This window comes from Bradysia coprophila, unplaced genomic scaffold (assembly GCF_014529535.1).
Source record: "Bradysia coprophila strain Holo2 unplaced genomic scaffold, BU_Bcop_v1 contig_94, whole genome shotgun sequence".
NCBI classification, from domain to species: Eukaryota; Metazoa; Arthropoda; class Insecta; order Diptera; family Sciaridae; genus Bradysia; species Bradysia coprophila.
The window spans coordinates 5,730,172-5,757,932 of NW_023504022.1; the positions used below are offsets into that span (position 1 = coordinate 5,730,172).

The window sequence follows — 27,761 nt, forward strand, 5'->3', positions numbered from 1 at the left end:
CAGACATTCTCAGACATAAATATGTGACGGATTTGTCTTACGTTTTAGCAACATATGGCCAACGATACCCGTTGCGTCGGTATTTTGTGGAATGGATCAACTTTTGTTCTCGTCGCCGGTATTTTGGTTGGGTTTGTTCCTGATACCTGTCGCTACCATTCTAATGGACGTGATTGTAAAAGTGTAAGTAGAACAAAAAAACAATTCCAAAATTTTCACCTTGCATTTCACACCATTCGCTCATCATTTCATTTAAAAGTTTACGCAGAACCCGAAAATTTATGCACAAAAGATTGTATCGAAACGTTAAAAGAATTGCATTCAACCGAATAAATGTGTAGACACGCCTGTTCCAACAAAATGAATTTCCTTTGCCGAATTTTCCCTTTTTTTACGTTAACTGTGTGACTGTGCTTCCATTGAACATTTCGCATTTTATCCAAAAGTGTCGTCACTTAACCGAAATCATTTACAGCATTCACAACACAGTCTTCAAAACGTTGACGGATGCGGTACGTGAATCCGAAATCAATCGACATGATCCGAGCATAGTACTGAAAGAGTCCCGATCCTCGTAAGTATTAATTTTGAGAATTTTTTTTAATTTTTTTTTTTGGATTAAAACCTACTCCTTTTTGCATTTCGATGAATCTTATGCCTTAGGCGCACACTTGAAATTTAATTTTTTTTTTTCAATTTTTTTAATTTATGGTTTTTGTTTCCTTAATCAACAATACATGCTCTACCGACACACCTCTACCTTAATTTGGTTTTTGTTAGTAGACTCGTACGAACCGTTATAGGAAAGTCAGGGCTACGTTTTACGAAACATTTTGTTGATTGTACTGTCTATTTGCGTGACCGTTGAGAGGGATTCTTTTGGAAAACAGCCTATCGAAGTCCGACGCATTTTCCATTGGACTTTTTCATGTGTGCCTAGAAAGGTATTGGTCCCAGCCACTTTGAAATAAATTCCTCGATGCTTGTGTGGCTAGTGGGAGATGATTGACGACCTAAAACATTCGGTTTTTGTTATGGAAATTTCTCTAGGTACATGAAATGTAAAAGGTCGTGTGAGTCATTTAAAAGGTAACTTTTGGGGCAAATATGGTCTTATGGGGGTTTGGTATTACGATGAGATATGAGAAGTTGACAAAAAATGGTAAAAAGTTAACAATTTAGTTAACAACTTCTAGTCGCTCCTCTGTATTCGAAATGCAACGAAAACTTCAAAAAACTGGTTTCCCTGGTCGCCACTTCAAAGGTACATTCAATATTCGCATTACCCCTGCATGTTTGGTGTCACTGCCAATGAGACCAGTAGCGATCAGAGAAAATTCAGTCTTTTGATGTGTTCATTGCGTTTCGGATGCAGAGGAACCGCTAGAAGTTCAACGAAATAGCCAAATTTTTACCAATTTTTTTTTTAACTGTTCATGTGTGATTGTCATGACAAACATTGACGACGACAGAGACATTAAAATCGGTAATACTGTCATTGAACGAGTCGACAGTTATGTGCACCTAGGTCACAAATTGAAGTTGGGTCTAGACAACCAAACTGCAGAAATAAAACATAGAATTGGTCTTGCATGGGCAGCGTTCGGAAAACTCAAGCTAATTTTCAAAAGCAAAATGAACAATAGTCTGAAACGTAAAGTGTTCGATACGTGTGTCCTTCCTGTGCTCACATATGGAGCGGAAACGTTAACGTTAACAAAAGCTTCCGAAAAAAAATTAAGAGTGGCACAAAGAGCCATGGAACGGAGTATGCTTGGAATTACGCTCAGAGATAGAATGACAAATCAATGGATTCGACAACAAACAAAAGTCGTTGATGTCATGAAAAGAATAGCATCTTTAAAGTGGAGCTGGGCGGGACATATTGCAAGAAGGACGGACGAACGTTGGACCAAAAAGATCATGAACTGGAGACCACCTAAAACACGACCTAGAGGTAGACCACCAGAGAGATGGAGTAATGGTATAAAGAGAATTGCAGGCACAAATTGGCAACAAGTGGCAACTAATCGTTCGGAATGGAAAAGAATTGGGGAGGCCTACGTCCAGCAGTGGACAGAAAAAGGCTGAAAAAGAAGAAGAAGAAGAAGAAGTGTGATTGTCGATTAATTTGAGCCCCAATAAGACACTATTTGTCCCGAAAGTACATGCCTTTCCAATGACACCTCTCGGCATTATATATTTCGTGAACCAGAACAAATTCCATAAGAAAAGTGCATGATTTAGGTTATCGATCACCTCTACCACTAACCACACAAGTGTTGAGGAAATTTATTGAAAGTGGTTTTGGCTTCTAGGGATCACAATACCTTTCTAGGCACATATAAAAAAGTACACTGGAAAATGCGTCCGATTTCGGTAGGCTGTTTTTCCGAAGAGGTCGTTCCGATAATTTTTTTCGCTTTTTGACATCAAAAATAAATTTAAATTTTTTGCTGAACTCTTCAGGCTGGCAAATTTATTTACCGAATTTCCTGAAACTTTCCCAAGTTTATCGAAGTTTACTGAAACTTTCCGAATTTGATAGTAAATTCAGTAAACTTTCAGTAAGTCTTGGTAAATTTCAAGAAATTTGGAAGACGATTTTGCCAATAATAGGTCATGCAGCCACAGCTAAAAAATATTTATCTGAAAGTAACCAGTGATTTGTATACTGAGGCATATCATGAAGAGCCATAACTCCTAAGCAATACATGTTGTGAAGAGAATGGCATACCAGTTCATGATAAAAGAAAAATAACTTCAGTAAATTCATAGCACATGGAAATGTGCCTTCATCTTCCTCAGCTATGCGCGGCTCCTTTAAAAATGCTTATTTGAAGTCATATAAATAAAATGTTGTAGATCTTTTAGCTACGACCGCCTTGCAACGATTGTATACGAGTCTACTCTACTTCTAACGTATTGTTTTCTTTAACAATTTTTCTACAAAACGTGAAGTCTCTAACATTAATCCCATCCGTAATATTACATTAAGTAGACTTAAGGCAATATTTTAATTGAATTTGTGTTTGTAATAACTATTAATGTTGTGAACATCTCCGTGTGTGTTTGGAAACGAACTGTTTTTCGTTTCATTGATTAATCATTTATTCCTGTTTTATTCACCAAAATTGTTCTGATACATGGAAGACCTAAAAAATTGATAAACCGTTTTCAGACATGTCGTCAATGTTTAGAAAAATGAATGTGAAAAGATACAGCAAGATGAAACCTTGTCGTGAAGGTAAATTTAGTTCAATTCGGAACATTTCAAAAACGTTTTCCGATTAGTTCTCTTTCACACTATCAATTTGTGATCTGTAGTTTAGATCCCTTAGGCCTGGACAAAATTTATAGGCAATTCGGGTCACTAAAGATTCGGTAGTGTCATACAATCCCAATACCATTACATAGCTTCTCACTTTGATTACGGAATAGAGACGTACCTACAATCCATTTAATCCGTAGATTCTCTTTCACATTTTCATGAAGATTTTTTGATTTTACTCACTCGGGACGTTGTTCTTGTAGTCCCAATGGACATTTTGATTTCTTACTTTGACATGATTAATCAGTGAAATCAAATGGGTTGTGCACTTCGTTTGAGTTGATCGAGTTTATTGAATTCATTAACAAAATTCACGACCTATTCGATTCCGTACTATTCGTTTAGTGTTGCATGTTGTTATTTGTGTTACATAAAAACAGTGTTGCATTCGCACGTTTTAATTTAGTTCCCTGCGAGAACCATTTTATTCCATAGAACCTAATATCCAAATAGGGTCTCCGGACATTATAACAGTAGAGTCGGCCACATTGACTACTGGTATATGTTCGGAGACTGTATCCTATAAAAGGACATCACAAAGGATAGGAGTTGAATAAGTTGCTACGGTCTTATTCGTTTTGGTAATCATTTGGAACCAATAGCACTAAGCCAAGCACTAGAACAGATTTCTTCAACGGAAAATTGGCCGCTCTTCTCATACGTTTATAAAATTGCGGCATGATACCAACCTTTCAAACTTATATGAGAAATTTGGACTACTCCGTCGGGGAGACAACTCTTGAAAATTCTGTCTCGTGCATGACTCAGTGCTATGTTTGGAAATAAAATTGCGTGGATGCTTCCAAGAGTAATACGACTACGATAAGATGGGTCCTTTCACTGAAGTTAATTGAAAACAAGAGTGCATTCAAAGATAAATCTAGTGATGTACAGTGTACAGGTACAGGAATTCACAAAAGTTTGTTTGATTTCCATGAACTTGCATTCATAGAAATAGTGATTTACCTTCCAGTTTCTGAAAATTTGTGCGAATCAACGTCAGTATCATGCACCTAAAGGGGGTGGATTGAAGGACTTCTACTTCTCTGGTCTCATTTAGTTCATTTAGAACAACATGATCCTCAACCCTCGTTCGAAAGTTGTCACAGCCTCTATCGGTTTTTGTTTTTATTCATTTGTCCACATAAAATTTCGATGGTCTTATCCTGTCATAATAAAGTGTCATTACGACCGGCGTGAAAAGGCCGATAGGACTTTCAATAAATTTTCAAATTTGACGAAATATTTTAAAATCATTGTGTGCTATGCTGAGATACTAATACGCTGAATAATATGGCATACCACACACCACACAGCAACGACACTAAATCAAATAACTTACTAATCTGGAAGCATCAGCAATGTATTCCCTCCCAGAATTAATATTTTCGCCAGTAAAATTTAAAAGCAATCGACCATAAATCAAGTGCCATGGCTGACTCTTTGGAAGCCATCCAATAATGAAATCTTAGCAGTTGAAAATGCCATTAACGAAAATCGTCCTTTAACGGATGTCTCCACAAAAAAACACAAATCGAATACAAGGACAGACACACATTTAATACCACGTTTGTCATGACATTAATTTTAAAGCGAGCATAATTTTCATGTCTACGAAGCATTCAGTCGAATTGTTATCGAATTACAGACGAGATGGAATTAGTTCAACCGTAATTTTATCATTAGATTTTTGCCAGCTTATTTAACGTTTGTGTTTTAAAATAAATTGAAAATGTAAATATTGAAGTGAAGTTTAACACAAATAAGGTGATAAGTAATTTACTATGCTGGTGCATGTAATAAGGCTATTACATGTATAGGCAATAACCTTTACATCACTCGCATAGTAAAACGTCGTACTACACACGGAAAATAAAGTGATATCTCGTATCACGATGAGTAAAAGTACCTCGGGCTGCCGCCCTCGGATACTTTTTCTCATCTGGATACGAGATATCACTTTACTTCCCTTGCATAGTAATGTACTATTGTTGCATGACCGTCAAAAGAGCATTTATTGCGGATGATAAAGATGATGAATTTAAAATGGAAATAAAACAGAAAGTAAATTTGAAGTAAAAGTAATTTGTAAGGCATCGTAATAGTGAACTTAGAATTAAGACTTACGACCAAAGAAAAGGCTTTCTGCTTACAATTTGCTGCAAATTTTCAGCGCTTGAGTGATTATTCTTTTCGTTTTCGTTAATGTGATTTTTGATGTGACGATAATAAGTCGCGCCAATTATGTAAATAAATGAATCGAGCAGCACCTCAGCAACGCGAGTATACAATTTTGAAACATTTTCGAACACCCAAGTGTTTGTTGTTCTTCCTGAGCAGTGTGATTAAGTGTACATACAAAAGGTTGATAGTCACACCGCATGAGTGTTTTTTTGTTTGTTGAATAATTCACCATTTTCGAGGACATAATAGAAATTCAGCCAACAATTAAAAACAAAAAAAAAAAATTAAAAAGAACGAAAAAAAAGTTTATCTCCGGCTCTTTCGTTTCATAGTGGACAACCGGTAGCGTTATCCTGGCGCCGTATAAATAATGCCGTTGGACCTGAAAATGCATGGAACTCAAATTTACATATTTGATTGCTGAAACGTTGCGCGCTGGGCTTTTAGCTAACCGAAATTTTGTATTCTTAGTGGAAAATTGTGTTTTTTGTTTCCCATTTTCTTTTTCGCTTAAGAGTATAAGATTATCGGATCTTTTTGTTCGTTTAAAATATTAAATTTAGTCTTAAAGGTTTGGTTTTTTTTCTGTTTTTTTTTGTTTTCCTTTCATTTTATTTTTAATTTTTCTTAGTAAAATAAATTAAAATATGAAAAAGAAACATCTAGAGCAATAGAGGTAATAGCGGATTAAATTGGATGCTGCGAAAGTAATTCATTGCAATGAGGAGACAATTTTCTGATAAATAAGGCTCGAAACAGGTCAGATCAACCGGAAATTTACCTGAAACCTGATTAAATGAATTTTTAACTCACTTACAATGACATGAAATCTGAAATCTGTTGCAGGTTGACCTTAAAAAGCTTTGAAAAATTTGTATGAAAATTTCGTAGCATTTCAGATTTCAGGGTCTGACCTGACAGGTTTGAGGAATTCAGGTTCAGATCAGGTCATGTTGCCATGCCATTTGAATATTTCGTCTTTTACTTGCTCCTCGAGTCTAAGAATATATTTTCTCTTGGCCACAAACACATAGGGAATAAGAACACTTATTCGAGAGTTGGAAACTTGATTTGTTTGTTTGTTTTGGTGTATTCTTCAAAACTTATTTTTTTCTGCTGTAACACCACCCCTGGAATCAGGATGTTTTCCAGGTAAAATAAAGTTTTGTACCTTCGGAATATTGAATGTTTATTGATTGACTGAAAAGTCATGCGGTGCTCTGGCACCCTTGCCTTCTCCATCTCGTTAGTTGGTGGTGGGTTTCTAATATGTTAATCCATGAGTATTGGGCAACCATTATGATCCACTTTGCAAAAACGTTCTGGTTGAGAACGCAGCGACTTGAATCTACACGTGATTCTTCAGTCAATAATTCGAAACTTAGAACGAGATACTGTCAACAAAATCCTGCATAAGGACAGAATAAACTCTGTCAACTTTTGGTGGCATTTTATCTTGTAGAGATTCAACGGCATGTGAATCTGGAACGAAGCTGAACCACGCGTGGTGAAATAAAGAAGTTTCAAACTCTCGAATAAGTGTTCAACCCTATGTGTTTATGGCCAAAAGAAAATATATTCTTAGACCATACCACGGGTAGCAAGTAAAAGACGAAATATTCAAATGCTGAAATGGTCATACAATTTTTTTTAACGGCGATCGACCTTTTCGGAGCTTTTATCAAAAGCTCATAAAAGCTCCGATTTAATGAATTACGTAGCAGCATACAAAGTATTCTGGCTTATTGCCTGCCCATGTGAAAGTTGACTATCAGGGCCTTTTTTTGGAAAATTGATTTGACCAAATTTGCTGAAATTTTCTAAAATTTCGTAAGATTTTCCAAAATTTGTTGATTTTTTTAATGGAAAACTTTAACACAATTTTGGAAATTTTAGCAAGATTTAGCAAAATTTCGACCCTGTAACTAGAAATAAAAGGAATTCGCGTAAAGTCTACGTAAAATAATTTCCTTGCAATGGATCATTTTTGTAGCGGTCGAACTGCGATGTAATAGTCCACTTTCGCATGGGGCACGCAATAAAATTGTTGATCAAAATAAAACGCATATGTAAATGCATCGAGGCATAGTTTAGCTGCGTAAAATGCTTAAATAGAAACTGTAAAAGTGTAAAGGAGAAAACATAAAAGCCTTAAAGCGTAGTTTAATAGTGAGATCGAGAGAAAGTTTTGTATTTATTCTAAGCTTACGTTTTAATTGCCAGTATACCATAAACAGTTTGCGCACAATTTATTATTCTTTGAACTGTGATATTACGAAAAGTATGATGAAACATTGTTATTAGAAGTGATATTTTGCTTCGGTTCACGACTCCAAAATATATTTAAAAAAATATGAAAATTATGTCTTACTAGTGTTATAGAGATAAAAAATATTTAATTTTTTTTTGTTTTTGTTGATATTTGTAAGCAGAACTCATTAACATCAATTAATCAATTAACAGGACATTCGAAAAGGACTTCCGCGTTTTTCTTTAACACCTTCCTGGACAATCCTCTCCCTGTTCAATTTTATCATTTTTATTTAACTCTTCCCCTCAAGGATGTCAAGAAAAGGTGGAAAAATAGAATGAACCCGGATTACAGCTTTGATGTGTGACTCGATTTCTTTGACTGTGAACTATGAATTGAGCTGATGGTTATGATAGTTTTCCAAATGGAATTTTTGGACGTTATGACATGATTTTCAATATTTTCCCTCTTGGAATAGACTATGGCACAGTGAATACACGGAAACTAGTTTTTCCTCTTTCAATCAAATGGGTCAATATTGCTCGTATCTACCAGATTAACGTTCATACGTTCATAATCAAAATCAAAGATAGAAGTTTTTGCGAAAAGCGAATTGCGTAACCTCTCCTCACATTCACAGTGTTCATAAGACGATGGCTTGGAAATGTATAATATTTCATATACAAAATGTTCATCTGTCGTAAGTCCATACGAAGCGCAAACTCAGTTAAGATCATCAGCAAAGAATTGACATCCCAACCGAACTAGTTTTCCTATAACACCCTGTCAATGCAACCAACACAGTTCCCGCACCACGGATGAGCTTTTTGAATGTCCTAATCGAGAAGAGTCCAGTTGAACACTTCTTCCATTATTTAAAAGTCAAAGTTTAACAATGAAAAATGTTCGTCTTCGGGCGACGATAATCTTTTGTCGCAAAGAACTAACAGAGTTTTTAATCGACGATGTGCTTGTGATAGTTTTTCTTCCCGATAAAAATTATGATTGAAGAAAGTGCAGATGGATCATTAGTTCATGCAATAAATTGTAATCATCATCATCATCATCCTGATTCGATAAGGTGTTAAAAAAAGTGAAATTTGTCTTTCCTTTAGTTTGACAAGATGAAATTCAATAAAATTAAATTTGTTTCCGAGCAAACCAACTTTCCGTTACTCTTCATCGCCCATTAAGTTTGTTGTTATCCGGAATAATGTTGGCAAAATATTTTTAGGTTTTAGCGATACGGCAAACATTGTCAATCATGTCATATTTATATCAATAATAAGTTGACCTTTCCATGCAATAATAAATTTAGAATACACGCACAGACAGAGAGCATATTTTTTCAGTCAAAGCGAAAATGTCGTCCATAACGTTTGTAATCATAAAGATAAAATTGAACCAAAAATAAATCCTAGAAATGAAATAAAATTGTTGATTTGCGAGTGCATATAACAGCACCACAAATCGGAAATGTTACCGCAAAACAAAAGAGTTTTTCTTTCGCGTCTCGCGAATCCGACAAGACATTGAACTCTTTCCTGATCGTGTCAAAAGGTAAAGCCGAAAAAATCTAAAATTAATTTCTCAATGTGCTAACCAAAACAATCTTTAAATGTTTTTAAATTTGTCGAGTCTCGTGTAACTTTAAGTTGATCGTTTGCTTCAACTCCAAAAAAAGATATGTTTCTGTCACTGTCCTCTACTATTCATATTGATGTCATCATTTTTCCTTCTTTTTTTTTAAATATAACAAAAGTTTAGCGGTAGTTCGACTCATTTGCTAAATTAATCATTTGGTATTTAAAAAACCTTTCATTTCCTCAGAAGAACTATGCATGCATTAGGAAGTCTGGCCAGGTGTAAGTAATATTAATCATGTTTAATTCTAGCATTTTGGTAGTGTTTTTTGGCATTTTTGATATATCACTGTAGTGCACAAACATTCACTAAGCATTCACTTAGTTTAAAGCGATTTTGCGCAATTTATACCATGGGAATAGTGGAAGAGTTGGATGCATAAGGTACATTTGCTTAGCTTTTCGACGCATAAATATTTTTGCAAGAGGGACGGGGATGCCACGTTTTTAATCGTAGTTCAGAGTAGTCACGGGAATACTGTGAATGTTTCCGATTCGAAAGACTACTAACATAACGATCGCACAAAATTATTCTTGGAGGGACTCTTGTACATGACCTATTTGATTGTGAAATTTTCGAAATTTAACGAAATTTAACGAAATTTAACGAAATTTAACGAAATTTACGAAATTTATCGAAATTAAACGAAATTTAACGAAATTTATCGAAATTTATCGAAATTTAACGAAATTTAACGAAATTTATCGAAATTTAACGAAATTTAACGAAATTTATCGAAATTTAACGAAATTTAACGAAATTTATCGAAATTTAACGAAATTTAACGAAATTTATCGAAATTTAACGAAATTTAACGAAATTTAACGAAATTTATCGAAATTTATCGAAATTTAACAACGTCCTAATTTCAAAAATTTCCCAAACAATAGGCCTGAGTCCGAGCCTATTTTAGGAAAAATTTCGAAAAAGATCCAATAAAGGCTCTAAATCTAATAAGACGATCAGTTAGTCTTAAGCTTGTGTTGGGGTTATAACAAGCATATCGGTTACGGAATAACTGAATCTGTTACTTCTTTTGTTTAAAGCATCGCCTTATCAAAAATCTTTACTGCTTTAAAATACATTTGACTTAATGTAAGAGAACGCTTGTCAAACATTGACAACCGATGACTAGCATCTGCTTCTACAGCGACTTAATTAACTAAAGAGATATTCAATGAAGCTGAAGAAATTAATGCGGCGTGTTCTAGTATCTTTTGCAAAAGTATTGGATGGGACAAAGTCAAAATCGCTTTTTTACTGGTTAGTGAATCCCTTGCATGCTTAACCGCTTTACACATAATATTCACAAATAATTTTCCTTTTCATGCTTAGCAACAAAAAAGAAGATTCGATACGGTGTCAGTTCAATCAAATGTTTACCGAACTATTTTGAACGAATAAGAGTATCGAAATTTTCCTTTTTTGTTGCGAAAAGCAGCACTTCTTGAAAAAAAACGACTAAATTTCTTCGGTGCTATTTAAGCTAATCAATTGACATGTTGTGGACTTAATGGTTGTATAGTATGAATGGATATATTTAGTAAAAACCCTCAAATTTAATTGGCTTTAAATTCAATTAAAATATTGTTGCTGCGAAATTTTGTAAAAATCGATTTATAAATTGGAAGTTTTGTAATTTTGTTTATCATTTCCCTTCTATTTATACAAAGCGTGGACAAAAATCTTACAAAAATATAAAATTAATCCGAATTCATGATACGAAAACAAAAACACGAATTAACCCCCATTTTCCAGATTAACTGAGACCGCGCGTCTCCTAAGGAACGTTCGAAATGTATTTAGCAGACGATCGAACACAAGAGTTAATATGGAACTTGAATTGTCGCGTGAGTATCACCAAAATAAACAAAAAAAAAGATTTTTTTTTTAAATAATAATTTTAACAAATCTGACTGGTCTGGTTTTGTTGTTTGTTCTAATTTTTTTTCGTTCATTATTGAAATAACTTCGATTTGTTTGTAAATTAAAAATGTTTTCCTTTTTGCGCAAAGGAACGTTTCTATATAACCATCATAACCACAAATTAACCAAAAAATTTTTTTTTTGGAAAATCAAATTCGATTTGGCCTCCTCACACTTTCAATTTTATTTTTTTATTCGTTTTATTAACACATTGCAGCGTTAGTTCTTTAGCACTTTTAATTAAAGATCACACATGCCGCTAATTGGTTATGTGTGTAGTAAATATATAGAGCTGGAATGTACTGCTTGGTTAATTTTCAATAGAAAGCTTAACAGCCATTTTCGAAAGCCAGATTTTTAGAAAGGACTCAGCTGGCTATAAACTAATCATTCGTATACGAAATATGGAAAAAGATCGTTTTCGTTAGTCTTCTTTTAAGTGAAATGAGTTTATACTTTCCATCGTAGGAAAAACTGTAGGGCGACCCATATCGGTCAGCAAAGGTTTTTTCAGTAACTTTTGATCAAAGGAGATAAAAATCTTTTATACCTAACGTATAGAGGATTGGACATTATCGTCGCTTGAATTTAAAAATTTGAAAGATATGACATACACCGCTGGTCAACAGTCGTTTATACCAAGGCTCGGACCGAGATGAACTCAATTTTCGATTTCGGGTTCAATCCGGACTCGAACTTGAATTGGTTCGAACAGAAAATGACCCGAACCTGAACTTATACCTTCGGGTTTGACCCGAACTTGACTTGAACTTGAAAATTTCAGGATGGATCACTAGGGAAGGCCTAGTGTATATATACATCATACATCAGCCTGTACGTAGAGAATTTGATTAGTTTCGAGAGGAATGTTGCTATAGTTTCTGATAAGGTATAAAAAATCGACTTGTCTGTCAGATCGGACCATTCAATAAATTTTCTTCAACATAAGCTGACTGGGATGTATACTAGTTACTAGGCATATCACCTATAGGAAAAAAATGTTTGTCTCAGCCATCATAGCCACTTGGGAATTGATTTTGGGAACTTTTGGGAATTTAGAAAATTGAATCTTAAATGTTAGACTTTGTTTCAGCCAGCGTAACAATGTGTGTATGATAAAACCGCTGCCTAATAAACACGTAGGTTCTCGATCTTCAAACTACCGTCCACTTACAATGTGAAGAAAGAAAAGAATGAGCTGGGCGAAACTTTTTGGCGGAAAACACACGGGGAATTCACCGTTTTTGCATTTTCGACAATTATGCTGCGTTTTTCATTGTTTAGCCTGTGGTGAATATCGAAATTTTTCGAAAATGCAAAACGCTCTATTCCTAATGGGCTTTCGGCCTTTGGTCACATCACCATCAATATTATCAAATTTGTTGATAAAGTCTAGAATTGAGTTACAAACAATTTTTTTTTTTTTATCGTTGGAGAACCTAATTATAAGACACTTTGTCTCGTATCATATGCCAAAAAAAGTTAAAACTTTTTTTATAAATCATTTTGAAAGTCACTAAAAACACGAAAATTCGAATAGAAATACAGTATGTCATCAAAAATTTTTGTATTTCGATTCGAATTTTCGTGTTTTCAGTGACTTTCAAAATGATTTATAAAAAAAGTTTTAACTTTTTTTTGGCATATGATACGAGACAAAGTGTCTTATAATTAGGTTCTCCAACGATAAAAAAAAAAAAAATTGTTTGTAACTCAATTGTGCTGACTAAATACAATAGTATCATCACCGACCAAATGTGGTTATTTTGCCGACCAGAAAAGGAAACTTTCAAAATTTCTGCTTGTTGCTGACATTTCAGTTTTAAAAAACCGTTGGTCGTTCTGGTTTTAGATAAATATATTAGGGTTAGAACATTGAAAAAGTCTTAACGACTGAACGTTATCCACACTGAACTTATCGATTATCAAAATCTCTAATTTATCGATCAAATTCAACCATATTGCACACAAAACAAAATCATAGAAATAAACACCTTCAATTACCGTAACATTAATTGCCGACAATATAAATTAATTTTCTTTCTTTTAAATTTACATATACATCCCCTTTGTAGATGGCTACGCATTTTCGCAGGAAGAAGGTGGCAGCGTTTCACAGACCGACGTTATTCGAGCATACGACACAAATCTACCAAAACCCGATGGAAAATGAGGCTGCCCATCGCGAGTATACGAAAATTTTACAGTGGTTTGTTGAAACCGATCACAACATCGATTCGGTGACACGAAATGGGAAAAAGGAAAAGTTTTTTCTTTTTTCCCGCGTCGCATTTTCTTTCCTTTTTTGATCGGTGTGTGTGTTTTTAGGAAAAATGTTAAAAAAAAAAGAATTTTCTCTAATTTTTCTCAAACAAAATGTTAATTATTGACTGTCATCATCGTCTATTTTGTATAAACTATTATATGCCTTTCATACATTTAAATGTTTCGTGATGTTTTTTGAAAAAAAAAAAACTTAAAAGCGAGATGCAAAGGAAGTGAAAAGAAAAATTTTTGAAGAGAGAAAAAAAATCAAGAAAATTTGATTGATGATAAAAAATGAGAAACAAAACAACAAAAAAAGGAAAATCGTTAATTGATTGTGATAAAAAATTTACAGAATATTTTAAACTATTTGAACTCTAGGATGACCAAAAAGAAATGTGTGTTTTTCGTGATTTTATCTTACTTTCTCTAAAAAAGTTAAATTTTGTTTTCAAATTTAAATTATAAAAAATTATCGAGACGCTTCATTGTTGAATTTATTAATTCATTATATCAAAAAACGTAGTTGTTGTGAAGCACCAATAGTTGCGCGAACCCCCCCATATTCAACTTCTCTACAATTCTAGTTTTGTACCTATCAAACGTTAACTTATTAATTGAAGTGGCCGCTTTAAGGTGTGTAAAATGCAGTGAAGTTATTGATTTATGATACAAATCTGATAAATTTTTATTTGTTTTAATTTTCACAAATTCACAAAAGGAAAATTATTTTGAATGAAAACCCTTGGTTTGCGTCTCATTAAGAGTGATATCGCCAAATCTTCAGGTGAATGGGAAACAAGCGGTTTTTAATGAGTGATAGCTCGTTGGATTCGTCTTTCAATTCTAGTAAACGTGTCTTTCACTTTTTCTAAAAAAAAAATTGTTTTCTGTGAAAAGCGTTCAAAAGTGAAGACATGTCAGAGGGTACCGTCAACAGTTTTTCGGCAATAACTCAAGAAAAAATTATTTTAAATTGTTGTAATGTTGTACGATTGTCGGCCTTGGAAAGACCTACAGGTAGAGTATACGCACCGCTTGGTGCTAGTTGATCCACAAGAGTTATGACTAGAAATAAATAATAATAATAATTGAGTGAATGTTCGGAGAGTCCGCCTTCTCTGCAGCTTCGATGTTCGGCGGAACTGAGTATGGGGTGTTGTAGCTGGCCTCACCTACTTTCGTCCCACATATAAATGAACCCAGTACTTTTGGGCTGCAAGCCTACAGAAGTCTTAGAAAAAAAGTGGGTGCCAAAATGCAAATTTTTTCCTTCTTTCTGAGGGCCCAACTGCCAGAACGAACAGCGTCTAGAACGTGAGTAATTTTGTAGCGTCACAGAAAATGTTTTTTTTAAGAAAAAGTGAAAGACACATGTTTCCTAGAATTGTGTTCATACGAAACGTAGGAAAATGGGCCTGAAGGGTGAAAAGGCGCTTTAAGACGAATCCACACATGGCTAAATTGTTGCCTACTTTCGGGCACAAAATTATTATTATTTTCATGATAATTTTGGGCTCTCATCCTTTTTGGAAAAAGTACGACCATCGTTTGGTGTTAAAATGTCTAAGCTTCCAGTAAAAATTGAAATCTTTGTTGTGATGTCATCTTAGTAGAGAAAACTCATTATTTTATGAAAATTGACACATATTTTGAGTTTTCTTGGTCTCAGGGTACATCACAACAAAGATTTCAATTTTTCATTGAAAGCTAACATATCTAACACCAATCGATGGTCGTACTTTTTTCAAAAAGGATGCGAGCCTAAAATTATCATCAAAATAATAATTTTTTGCCCGAATGTAGGCAACAATTTAGCCATTTGTAGATTCGTCTTAAGTGGGGAAAAATGAATTATGAACGATGAAATATTAGTTGAAATGTTTAGGTGTACATATTTCATCATAGATGCATCCAAACTTCATAAGACCCTATTTTGCCCAAAAGCACGTTAAATTACCTGTCAAATGACACCCTACACGACCATGTACGTTTTGTGTACCTCGAGACATTTCAGTAAGAACAGTGTAAGACTTCGGTTGAAAACTTCAACTGCACATATTTCAGTGTCGATGAATGTTAAACCCAATAAGATCCTATTTGCCCCGAAAGTACATGCAATTATCTTTCTAATGACACCCCATACGACCCTGTACGGCTCGCGTAACTGGAGAAATTTTTGTAAGAAAAGTGCAAGTTTTCGGTTTTTGATCACCTTTCACCAGCCACACAAATTTCGAAGAATTTTCTTGAAAGTTGTTTTGGCTTCTAGGGTCGAATACCTTTCTAGGCACATATAAAAACACATACCGATTTCGGTAGGCTGTTTTTCAAAAGAATCCCTCTTTCTACCTATCAACCGATTGAAATTGAGTTCCGTAACGGAACTTCCGTTGAAATCTAATGAAAATTTAGATCAAGTTCCCTTATTGAATTTTTAACAAAAGGAAAGTGTATATCTCAACGTAGGACGATTGAATCTATTTCTCCTTTTGTTTCAAGAATTTTTTGATATTTGATGTCAAATCTATTACTTCTTCAGATTTACTAAAAATGTTGCTGTATAAGAGTACTCGAGTCATAGGTTATCGTTTACTTTTGTCATTGTTCTCGTTAACAAATGACTGGCAGTTTCTAAAAGCTCCGGGTGCATTAATAGGTTGTCACCGGAAAGCTAAAAATGGCAATTACGGAGAGACAATGCATTTTTTCGTCTCATTCATTTCACATTTAGATGGTGCTCAGCGATGTACATGATACTAATAGTGTGCCAGATAAACGAACCAACTAAACATTTTTGCAGAAATAATTTGTAAGTCAAAAACATTCTTCGGCTTCTTGTAAGACAGCAGGTCCCTTATTTAAATTCGGTTCTGGTGTCTGGCTTGCAGTGCGTTTATATTCTTCGAGCTCTTGTGCTATGGGACCGTGTACGGGACAATTACTTTACAAAATTCGATCATGTACAGTGTTACCATTTCTACATTTCATGACCATGTTGGCATTTCACTCACAGTTACACAGACTGAATTAAAATCTCATTTTCTGGTGATTTCTCTTGCACTCCCGCCATTGAATCCATTTCAATTAAATCTTTTTTCGAAAGCTTTTCTAAGACCGCAGCCGCAAAGCAATCACCGATCACATTGCTTGTGGTTCTGCATCTATCACTGCAACAGAAAATAAGTTTCGTAAAAGCTCAGATTTTCGCTTTAAAAAATGCGAAACCGTACAGCATCCAGTCCACCGCAAACAACAGTGATATATCGCGTCCATCGACATCGATGCTCGTCAGAATAACCAATAGCATAACCAGTGATCCACTTGGTACTGATGGCATTGACATCGATGATATGGTTGCCATTAATAAAATGGTGAACAACGTACTGTATGTCAGATTAGCTCCGTCCAGCCGTGATATGAATATTGTCGACATTGCTAGAAACATTGCCGTGCCATTTGTGTTCAAAGTAACTCCAAGTGTGAGAACAAATTTCGAAATGCGGCTGTCGCCGTTCATTTTAACATTCATGCAATGCAGTGTGGTTGGTAGCGTAACAGCACTACAAGAAGATGGAAAATTTAGCATCTGATTTACAGACTGTTGCCAATCATAAGCACAACTTTCGGTTACCTCGACGATGCAGCGAAAGCTGTGATCCACGGGTCTATTAATTTAGCTAAAAACGTGTACGGTTGTTTTCTCAAGAAAGCGAAGTAAAGAGACGGCAACAATACCAACTGATGAAATGCTAAGCCGACAATTACGCAAACTATGAACAGTGTCAGTTGAGAGAAAACTTCAACTAAGTTCTCGACGCTCAGTATTTTTCCAGCGATAATGCTAGCCACGGCAAATCCAGTCAGCCAAATTATGGCCGTTATCATTTTCAATGTCACTTCAAACACTGCTGAAAAGAAATCTTTAATCACCTGGCCCCGTTCGCCCATGGTACTCAGTAACGTTCCGAATGCTAAACAGAAGACTACAATGCCCATGCTGTTCACGCCATTTCGTTGGGTTATTTCACGAACTAAGGCCGGATCGATTGAATCATTGTTCTTAGACGGAACGTAGGTCGTCACAGTTTGTTGGAATGTTGCTTGAAACAAATTGTCGGGAAATAAATTTCTAAAAAGAAGTTTGATGAAATTTCCATCGAGGTTTGAGTGCCCAATGCAACTGATCTACCTTCCAAGATCTAGAATGCTGTCCAAGAAGCTCGTCTTTTGAATACGGTCTTGAGTGACCACTTTTGTGATACTAACACTGCCCGGTTTGATCAACATAGCAAAACAAATGCCAGAAAATGCTGATAGCATTGACGTTGACGCGAAATACAATATCGTGCGCGACACAAGTTTGCCATTCATACGAGCATTCAGACTGGCTGAAACCGTTATTAAACTGGCGATCAGCATTGGTAGAGTTACTAATTTCAATAGTCGCAAAAACAATTCGCCAGGATATGTGATCAGCATGATGGAGTCACTGGATAAATGGAATGGACGCAATGAGATACCTGAAAAATTGATTTTGTAGCTTTGCCACTTCCAGCTACTTTTGTCATTTATTAAGGCAATCGTACGCACCCACAAACACACCAACCGCTACTCCAGCCAGCGTTGATATAAGCAACAAACTTTTCTTAATTAGAGCATTCAATTTGGAACTTTTAATTGGTCGTGCGTCTTCATTAACACTCTTATTAGAGTTAACTGTATCCGGTTCCATGATGAACAAAATTGTGTGTCCGTGAATGCTGAACCGTAAACGAAATCAAACTTCTTTGCGTAGCGAAATTTAGACACTATGTACAGTGTCTCATCTTGTTAATAACAATTTATTCAATTGTTAAATTGTTCGATTCTATTAGGCACAGGGTGTGTCTGTAGCTAGATCCGTTTCGTTGTAATGATAAAGCCGAGACGAAATTTCTTTTAAAAAAATTGGATTTTATCTCAAATCATTCGCAGAAGATTACAGTATGTTAAGAGTAGTGCATACAATTGCAATGCAATTGAGCTCAGCACACCCTGTAACGATCCAGCAGCGTATATCAATCAAAATCTTATCGCCATCTGGCAAACAAAGATAAAATTTTCAAAATTAATTGTTTCGTATGCAAATAAAAGCCGTAAGATTTACATGTATTCTGCCTTCTAGTCTACCTAAACCTTACAGGATTTTTGCGTATGAGTAATTTCTATTTGAAAATTCGAAATTTCGAAATTTCAAATGTTTGAGTCAACAACAATCACAAGAAATAGTGAACTGGTATGTTCACATTCGATGTCATCTCTTATCTCCAAGGGGGAGACAAAAAAAACGACAAGCTTTGGCTAGTTTGTTTCCAGCAAAATTTTTGTTGAAACTCATGAAGTAGCAGATTTGATTTAATCTGACGCAAAAATGATCGATCGATATAGATACTAATACTGGTGATAGGTCTGTAGTTCGTCGAAGGGTAATTCTTTGGTCATATGAAAACATCACTGCAGTCAAGAAGAAGTGAATTCCGACATATTTTATGATTTGTGAGTTGTCATGGATTGTAATTGTTTCGATCTAAATTTAGTCTAACAAATGAAAATCTAGCAAAAAGTCAGATAATAAAAATCTAGGTTCTCATTTGTTAAAAGAAATCTATGTGGGAACAAACAGATCACAACAGGTGTCAGATTTCATTTTTTCAGTGGGTGTAACGAAAATCTATAAAGTTTTCGACAATTTAGTAGCTAAAGTTACAGATGTTTCATTCCACACAGCCAACCTCCTTTTTCAAACGGCTAGTCATCGGTTGTCGAACAGCGACGAAAAAAAAATGATGAGCCCAGTTATAGGTGGTTCTCTTATAGCTGACGTTAGATACTATAAACTGTCGAAGTAATAGACTTACAGTTTGTTCAGCTTTGAAATTAATTGCGGCTTGCCAACTTTCGGCACCCTAGACTTTACTTGCATAGTCGAGGAATTTCTAAAAATCCAAAACTGAATTCTAGATTTTTAGAAATTTATTTGGAGGTATTCCACGACTATTTAAGAAAAACCCAGGGTGCCGAAAGTTAACAAGCCGCAATTAATTTGAATGTGTTAAGAAAACACAATTTGAGATTTTTTAGAGTTTTTAAAGTCGTTGTTTTTCCCAGTCCATGAAATTCTTAGTTTATGATGGCGCAAAATTTGAATTCGCTAAGGTGTTTTCCGCCAAAACATCATACCCTGGAAACACCCAATTGACTGGGAACATCAATAACTTTTAATACTCTAGAAAACCTGAAATATCCTCAGAACTAAAATGAAAACCACAGATTTACTCACCGTTTCTGAAAGATATTGAAGAGATACAAAAGATTGACCAACATAGAACAACTGCTAGAATCGATCTATTACGAAGGGAAAGCGTTGCCACTTCACACAAATATTACATAGTTGAGAGTGCTAAATTAAATTATTTAACCAAAGTTAACAAAACTGTTATGAAATTTCATGAACTTTTTCCAGTCCCTTTAAAAGAACAAATTAAAAAAAAAAGAAATTGTAAAACAATTAATTATAAAAATAAAATAAAAAACAAAAAAAAAACCTTGAATGTAATAAACTTCTATGATTATTATACTAAAGAAATTGAAAACGAATTATTAAAATTTATAAAAAAAAATAAAATAAATTATCTTATGACAACAACAACGTTTTCCCAACAACATTTAGTAAATACATGTAGCTTTTTAAATGTATAAACGAAACCAAATAAAAACAAGAGGAAGATGTTTGCAAAAATATATTTAACAAAAACAAAAAATGTTTGAATGTAAACTCTAAACGAAAATTGGAAATAAAGTCGGGGAAGTCGTTTAAACGATAACCGAGAAAAAAACTCACAAAAAAAGTTTTTCAATTCATGCAAAATCGATTCGATATATGACGAAAAAAAATTCAGCGACTTTCGAAATCTCATTCTGTTTTATGTTTCACCCAAACTCTGGTTTTTAATATATTGATTAGGGTGTTACTCAAAATCAATTGCTTCTCTTACCCTCGTAAATTCCTTTCTTTCTTTCTGAGATTCAAAGAATTGGTACAAATTTAGGATTAGACTATGTCCTACGATGCGGAAAAAAAGAATTGGTTTAACGAGTGGCTTCCGGACTGGCATATTCCGCCTTATTATACCACAAAGAATACCGGAAAATGTGTCTTGGAGATAAAGCAGGGTTTTACGATGGTGAGATTCAACTGTTTTTGAGGGACACCCTAATATTGATGTGTGCTGGAGGTTCTAAATCATCATTTCCATCGTTGTAATGTCTTTTGAATCAAATACCTGCGATATCTTCGTTACAATAATTTATTACATTGACACTGGCATTCTATGAGTAATGCAATGGATTGAAATTATGTTCTGCCCTAAGTTAGAATCGTAATTGAATGTAACTGTTAGAAGTTATCTCTGTTGGTTAAATTAGAATTAAGGATAAATTAACGTTTTTCTGACTACATCGAATAATTTATTTTTGTTTGACGTTTAAAACGTCACTTTGACAGATGTAAAAGAAAACTTTCGATCCCAACTGTCACTAGGAGTCTACTATATTGTCTACTAAAATGCGCCGATTAAATGAAACTCGTGTGAATTCCATCATTCGCTCCGCTCTATGTGTGTCTATTTCACTCTATGCAAAAATTGATTTGATCTTCAAAAATTATATTTTTAAAAGATTATTCAACGAAAGTTGTTCCTCTGTAGTTTCTCCCGTCCCATCCCGTTGTTTCCAATATTCCGTCTAAGATCTCATTATTCATCGATTAAAACTAAAATTGTTGAAAACTTATCGTCTTATGGTCACTTTAAGTGATTTTCTTTCGTAGGGCCATGACTTTCAGTGAAGGGAATAGCTGTAAATTTACTGAATTTGCCGTAAATTGAATTAAAACCTTTTAGAAACGATAAGCGTATCACGTAATAACCGTTAAGTCTGTTACTTCCTTTGTTCCAATATTCCCCAGTCTTTGATACAAATTCTTTTACTTTATCTGTTTTAACATTCATTTGACTATAAAGAACAAACTTAGCAGTAGATAATCGCTAGTCTTGTCTTAACCGTCGATAACAAATGGCTCTTGACTTTATCGAGATATTCTTTGTAAAAATTTACTCTACTCAAATCAATCCCACCTTTTTCCAGTGTCTTAATGCTACAAACGATCACTCGCATAGTAGATCAGAGGAAAACAATATTTGGCCCATATTCATCCTAAAACAAAATTTATTCTGCAAGATTTTGTACTATAATCGATTACACCATAAAGCAAATAATCATCTCATCAGGATCAATCTAAGACGGAGGTATGGCCAATGGAACGTCACTAAAGATGACTCGAGTATAGTTGTCTGTTAACAATTTGCGTAATTCTTCCGTATGAGCCCAGTCGCGTGTTTCGCAAATCACTTTCACCTGTGTTTTTCGTGTGCAAATTATCAAATTAGACAACAAACAGTACCTAGACTCTAAGCCCTTTAATGGGATATGTACCTCAACGCTGTAAATATCCCGTATGAAGGCTCTCTCGTGCATTATGTCTTTGATAGAAACACCCACTGATGCCATCAATTTGCACAAATCGGAGATGCCACCTGGGCGATCACTTACTGTGGCAATAAATCTTGAACAATGAAAAAGTGACGGAAATTCAACGAAATTTACAAAGGCACGCGAGTATACTTTAACAATCGTCCTTCAGCAGCCAGTCCTCGCTCCAAGCAACGTCCGAAAATTGTGGTGTCAATATTGCCTCCACACAGTAACAAGACGACTCTTAATTTGTGGAAATACAGAAACGAATTAGCATTGATCCAAGCAGCGTTCCGTCAACGCAAAACCAACTTTTTATCTTTAAACTCATCCAAATGACCAGCTAAAATTGCGGCAAGACCAGCAGCACCTGCGCCTTCCACTACGCATTTTTCTAATTCGACCAAACGCAAAATAGCCAATGCAATCCACTCTTCTTTCACGACTACCATTTTGTCGAGTAATGGCATAACTGTGGCAAATGCTGGTGGTGCAGTAAGAAACATTGAAAGTGGTAAAGTTGTCGGTTAATTTATTTCATTGAACCAACCATTATATCCTACGCAAGGCACTGCCAAGCCATCAGCGAGAGTCGGTAAATTTGGTGTGTAAATGGGAGCCCCATTTTGCATTGCATTGGTGAAGCTCGAGCACTTTTCAGACTCAACACCCTGTGTAATAAATGAGTTCATTGACATTTTTGGAGCGGCTAGATGACAAAATTCGATCCGGCAATGAGAGAGAGAGAGAGAGGGAGAGAGAGAGAGAGAGAGAGTAATAGATCTTATATCAAACGATAAATTCGAAATGATTTTGACTATTGTTGGTTCCGAGGCTGGTCCTCACTCATCCACTTACAATAATTTTGATGTTTGGTCGTAGAGACTTTGCAGCTGCTGCAACGCCAGCAATAAGACCACCTTTATACAAAATTTTACATTTCGCAAAAGTTAATTTCATTAAATTCAATTGTTCCTACTAACCACCACCGACTGGAACAACGATTGCATCAGCATCTTTCACTTGTTCGCAAATTTCCAAACCAATCGTACCCTGTCCAGCTATAATGTGCGGATGATCGTAACCGTTGATGTAAGGAATTTTCTTTTCTTTCGAAATGGTCATGGCCAAATTTTTCGATTCAGCCATATCACTTCCCTTCAAAAAAAAAATTGTTTTACAACTGGAGGCCCCCGCGTAAAAAAATCGTCGTTCTCATTTACATGAACAATCACATTTGCTCCATAATTGCGACACTTCTGAATCTTCATAATCGGTGCTGCTTTTGGCATGACGACGGTACAAGGGATCCCCAGTGAATTAGCATGATAACTTAGTCCCTGTAAAGTGTTTACACTGACTAATACTTTCGCAAACAATTTTTTATTATCGAGTCTGGCAGGGCATACATACTTGGGCGTGATTTCCCAACGACGCCGATATAACGCCTCTCTTCTTTTGCTCGTCACTCAGCATCAATAGCGCGTATCTTGCTCCACGTTCTTTAAAGCTTAGATAGTAACGAAAAACGAGTCATTGATTGAATAGTGGAAAGAGGCGAGAAACGTCTCTGGAAGTAAAATTTGAAAAAGTTGAAATTACCTTCCGGTGTACTGAAGGAATTCCTTTTTAAGATAGATTGTCATTCCCAATTGACCGGACAACTGTGATTTCTGGAAACACGATTTCATATCATGTCATTTTTCGATTTTATCCTAATTCAAATCAATTTCTAAATAATTACCGGACATGGGGTGTATTCCACACCACCTTTGATTAAAAATGAAGCGGTCGTAACATCTTGGAACGAAATTTTTTGGATATTGTTCGGTGAACACAGTGGATCTTCCAACTCACGAAGATTCTTATCGACTTCCGTTACTTTCGGTTTTTCTGGCACCGTTGGCAGTGTCCCATTACTTTGCTTTTCTTTTGTTGATGGCGCAGCAGTAAACTTTTCTGCTGTATTGGACATGATTCCAGTTTTTTTTAGTTATTGTAACTGTTCGTTCTAGAAATCAATAAATGAAAGAAAATCCATCATTCTCAGACATTTTCTCGCAGACAAAGGTTTTAAAGAGTTGTCATAGTACCGAACCAAGCACTAAAACAGACTTTTTTAAACGAAAATCGGATCGGATCAACGCACTTCAAGCAAAAGTGCTATTAATGACAGCTGCCAAATAGAGTACTATTTTGTGTGAATTTTTATCCCTACTCTTTTTACAGTGTAAAATTTTGTATGTAGCTGGAGCACTGTAAAGTTTCAGTACCCTATTTAGATTACCACTTTTGCTTGAAGTGCGTTGATCGGATATAAAACTGCGACGCAGTAGCATTATGCCAACCTTACAAACTTAATTTATATGAGATATTTTGACTACTCGTACTGTGGCGAGGAAACTCCTAAAGAGCTCTTGAAAGTTCTATTGGTACAGTGCGAGAAGTGACGGCAGTAACAAGTTTATATTTTCATAAAACAACAAACATCGAATTCAGATTGGATATTCCAACTACATTAAAGCTCTTAATTCTCGAAACTGCCAAGGATTCATACATGGGGTATGTGATGGTTATAGGATCGGAACAGAAAGATCCTCAAAAAATGTGATTTTAAATTTTTTTTAAAGAAATCATTAACAACTTCGTCTTTTTGTGCGTCCACATATTCACGGTGTTCCTCAACCAAATTTAGTTGAAATTTTTGCCCAACGCACTGCGTTGGCATATCCGATTTTTCTTCACAAATGACTTTTAGGGCTATTAGAAACCACTTTTGTTCGAGGGGTGTGGTGGCGCAGCTAACGCTTTTCGAAATAATTGAAAAATTTGATTTTTTATCAATTTCCATGGGTACTTCCATGGCTAGTTTTGCGTTACAAATTTGGTCATTTGTGATTTGTGAGGCATAAAGTGAGCTGTGTTTTCTATGTTTTGCGAGAGCAAATCAGTTGTTTTTCCAATATTCGAAGACCCAGTGCTTTTAAACCAACGAGAATTTGAATTTTTTTAAATGTTTACCGAAATCGGTTCACATTTTGGTGAAAATATTTCGAAAACTCACAAATTAGCTGGAATGCCCCATATATGGATTTTTACGGGGTACGTGAAAATAATGAAATTAAATCTCATCATATATGGGATCTTTGGTTCAAAATGATTAGTGGACACAAAACAAACATTTGGAGGCACCAAGGGGAAGGTCAATGGGATTTCGAAATAACCTAAGCACACATCACACACCGTTCTCAACTACTTCAAAGAATCCGACGAAACTTAATTTCTTGAGCCATAGTCCTGAAACGTTTTTTTTGTACAATTTTCATTTGAGTTAATTATGAGGAGAGCCCAACACCAGGCATCAATAACGTTATAACCGAAATGAATTCGGTTACTCGAATAACGTTATTCAAAATCACGAACTAATTTCGGTTAATTTATCACAAATTATTGCAGATTAAACTAAAGATCACTTCCAAGGGCTGAAAAAATACAAACTCAAACTCACAGACACAATTAATCGATCTCTGTGGGTCGGGGTCCATTTTTGTATGAAAAAGTTTGAGGCACTCTCCGGTACATTGTTCGTTTTTAATCTCTGATCGATAGTGTACAAGGGTGCCACTCCATCCTCGTCCTAAACGATTTAGGTCGCTCAACGGCGAAATGTGTAACAAATGACAAATTGACGAATGTGGAAATCGACATTTATCCAAAATTACACATTACTCGCGTAAGGATAAGTTCTGTTTTTTCTCATCAGGATGTTCTCAAAAGAAGGATTTTTGGGTCTATAAGTGTATCTAGGCGATTTACTTGCTGCAATTATTATATAGTAATTCACAAAAGCATACATATCAAACACTGGGTAATACTTGAGTATTAAACGAAAATCATGTCTAGTGCTTGGTCGTAGACCGGTGAAATCCTCTGAGTCTTCTTCTTTTGGGATGCTTTTCAGACCACCTCAGTTGCACGCTGTCACAGCGGCTATTTAATGAATATAGTAGTCATAAAACTAGAATTCAAGCCATTTCAGGTACCCTCGTCCAACTTTAGGAAACTGTGGAAAGCTCTCGGGAAGGTGTATTGACATTTTTCCGTTATTGTAGAAAAGTCTAGACCCTAACCTTCAAAAATTAGTATTTTTATGGGTCTATCAAAAATAAAAGTTTTGTAGAGAAATAGTTGTTTGCATCATAAGGAGAGAAATCACGAAATTACAGTATACATACGTTACGTATGCAAAAATAATTCTCGTTGGATACGAGTTCACATACATAATGTGATTGAGTGTGTTCTCTCCATAATGAACATAATGAACAAAAACACGCTTTATGATTCGAAAAACAGAAAAAACAAAAAGAGCAAAATAGAGTGAGAGAGTTAGCTCCGCCTTCGTATATATCAATTCAAAACAGGTACCAAGCGAGTAAAACATCATTTTTATCCCTAGACCTGTTTACAAGGTCTGCTCAGAGAGAACCCAAAAAACTATGGTTTCCGATAACTTTCAGTGCGTGATTTCGTCTGTTTTCGTATCATGAAGCGTGTAAAATATATGGCAAGTTTGTTTTACTCGAAAACTTAACGACGTATAAATAATTTACGCTGTGACGAAACTGTAATAAATCATGAACAAGTTGAAGCAGTGCTCAGAGAATTTTAACGAGTAATAACTAGTAATAACAGCAGGTAAATCGCTGAGAAATATATTCACAAAAATCCTTCTTGTAGAATTTCCACCGATTTTCGTCGTTTGTTACACATTTCGCCATTGAGCGACCTAAATCGTTTAGGATGGAGTGGCACCCTTGTACACTATCGATTAGAGACTAAAAAGGAACAACGTACCGGAGAGTGCCCCAAACTTGAAATTTTTCATACAAAAATGGACCCCGGCCCACAGAGATCGATTAACTGTGGCTGTGAGTTTGAGTTTGTATTTTTTCAGCCCTTGGAAGTGATCTTTAGTGTAATCTGCAATAATTTGTGATAAATTAACCGACATTAGTTCGTGATTTTGAATAACGTTATTCGAGTAACAGAAATCATTTCGGGTAATAATAACGTTATTGGGGATGCCTGCCCAACACTCCTCTCCTGCATTTTCTATGTGGTTGATGCTCTTGCTGTATCACTTCATTTTAGTTTCGAAGGCGGAAATGGAAACAAAAACGATTCTGGTTCGTCGCACGTTTGAAACACTCAGTAACAGTTTAAAAAAAAACAAACAAAAAAGTTCGGTGACTTCCACCGAATATTCATTCACGTCGTTCCTTACATGTGATTAACTCCGCACGCCAAAGGCACATTTAACAAAAAACGAAAATATTTTCTTTGTATATTTGTACACCGTACCTCACTTCCTGATGTCTGTCTACCGTTTGTAAATCTTAAAACTTTTATCAAAATCTCGCTCGCTCACAAAAGTTTTTTTTTTTTTGGAATGACAATCTAGATCAACGTCTTCTATCTCTCTAATGCTCTAATCTTAACTATTATTATGTACAAAGCCATTGAATGGAATATATATGGTCCAACAACATTTATTAATACAATTTGTACATACAAGCCACTCGCATA

The 27,761-nt window shown here is 35.3% G+C and overlaps 3 protein-coding genes across 14 annotated transcripts in view; 1 reads left to right on the forward strand and 2 right to left on the reverse strand.

The window, feature by feature from the left end:
• Positions 1-14,288, forward strand: part of LOC119085103 (probable phospholipid-transporting ATPase IA) — a 59,467-nt gene extending 45,179 nt beyond the window's left edge. For 5 of the 11 annotated variants that reach the window (XM_037195357.1, XM_037195349.1, XM_037195354.1 and 2 more), the window contains 4 exons: positions 49-183; positions 476-574; positions 11,169-11,260; positions 13,412-14,288. In XM_037195357.1, the coding sequence (XP_037051252.1) occupies positions 49-183; positions 476-574; positions 11,169-11,260; positions 13,412-13,509 (424 nt within the window). In that variant the 3' untranslated portion in view covers positions 13,510-14,288. Of the gene's footprint in view, positions 1-48; positions 184-475; positions 575-5,847; positions 6,083-9,596; positions 9,632-11,168; positions 11,261-13,394 lie in introns of those variants that run through there. The other 6 variants (XM_037195353.1, XM_037195358.1, XM_037195359.1 and 3 more) reach the window with 4 other exon arrangements.
• A 2,264-nt stretch (positions 14,289-16,552) lies between these two features.
• On the reverse strand, positions 16,553-18,514 carry LOC119085106 (excitatory amino acid transporter-like). Its single transcript, XM_037195361.1, has 5 exons — positions 18,195-18,514; positions 17,794-18,124; positions 17,236-17,733; positions 16,835-17,164; positions 16,553-16,771 (listed from the first exon to the last, which is right to left on the reverse strand). Exons 1-5 carry the CDS (start codon positions 18,334-18,336, stop codon positions 16,618-16,620), a joined length of 1,455 nt encoding a protein of 484 aa, XP_037051256.1. The 5' UTR covers positions 18,337-18,514; the 3' UTR covers positions 16,553-16,617.
• Positions 18,515-21,849: 3,335 nt separating this feature from the next.
• LOC119085107 (L-threonine ammonia-lyase-like) lies at positions 21,850-27,675 on the reverse strand. 2 transcript variants are annotated; one of them, XM_037195362.1, is made up of 12 exons: positions 27,537-27,675; positions 23,920-24,186; positions 23,778-23,848; positions 23,589-23,685; positions 23,399-23,515; positions 23,159-23,333; positions 23,034-23,095; positions 22,726-22,846; positions 22,488-22,659; positions 22,326-22,418; positions 22,137-22,266; positions 21,850-22,058 (listed from the first exon to the last, which is right to left on the reverse strand). In XM_037195362.1, the coding sequence occupies exons 2-12, from the start codon at positions 24,148-24,150 to the stop codon at positions 21,939-21,941; spliced, it is 1,389 nt and encodes a 462-aa protein (XP_037051257.1). In that variant the 5' UTR covers positions 24,151-24,186; positions 27,537-27,675; the 3' UTR covers positions 21,850-21,938. The 2 variants fall into 2 exon arrangements, with proteins under 2 accessions (XP_037051257.1, XP_037051258.1); XM_037195363.1 differs by lacking the exon at positions 27,537-27,675 and adding an exon at positions 27,460-27,530.
• Between the last annotated feature and the right edge of the window lie 86 nt (positions 27,676-27,761).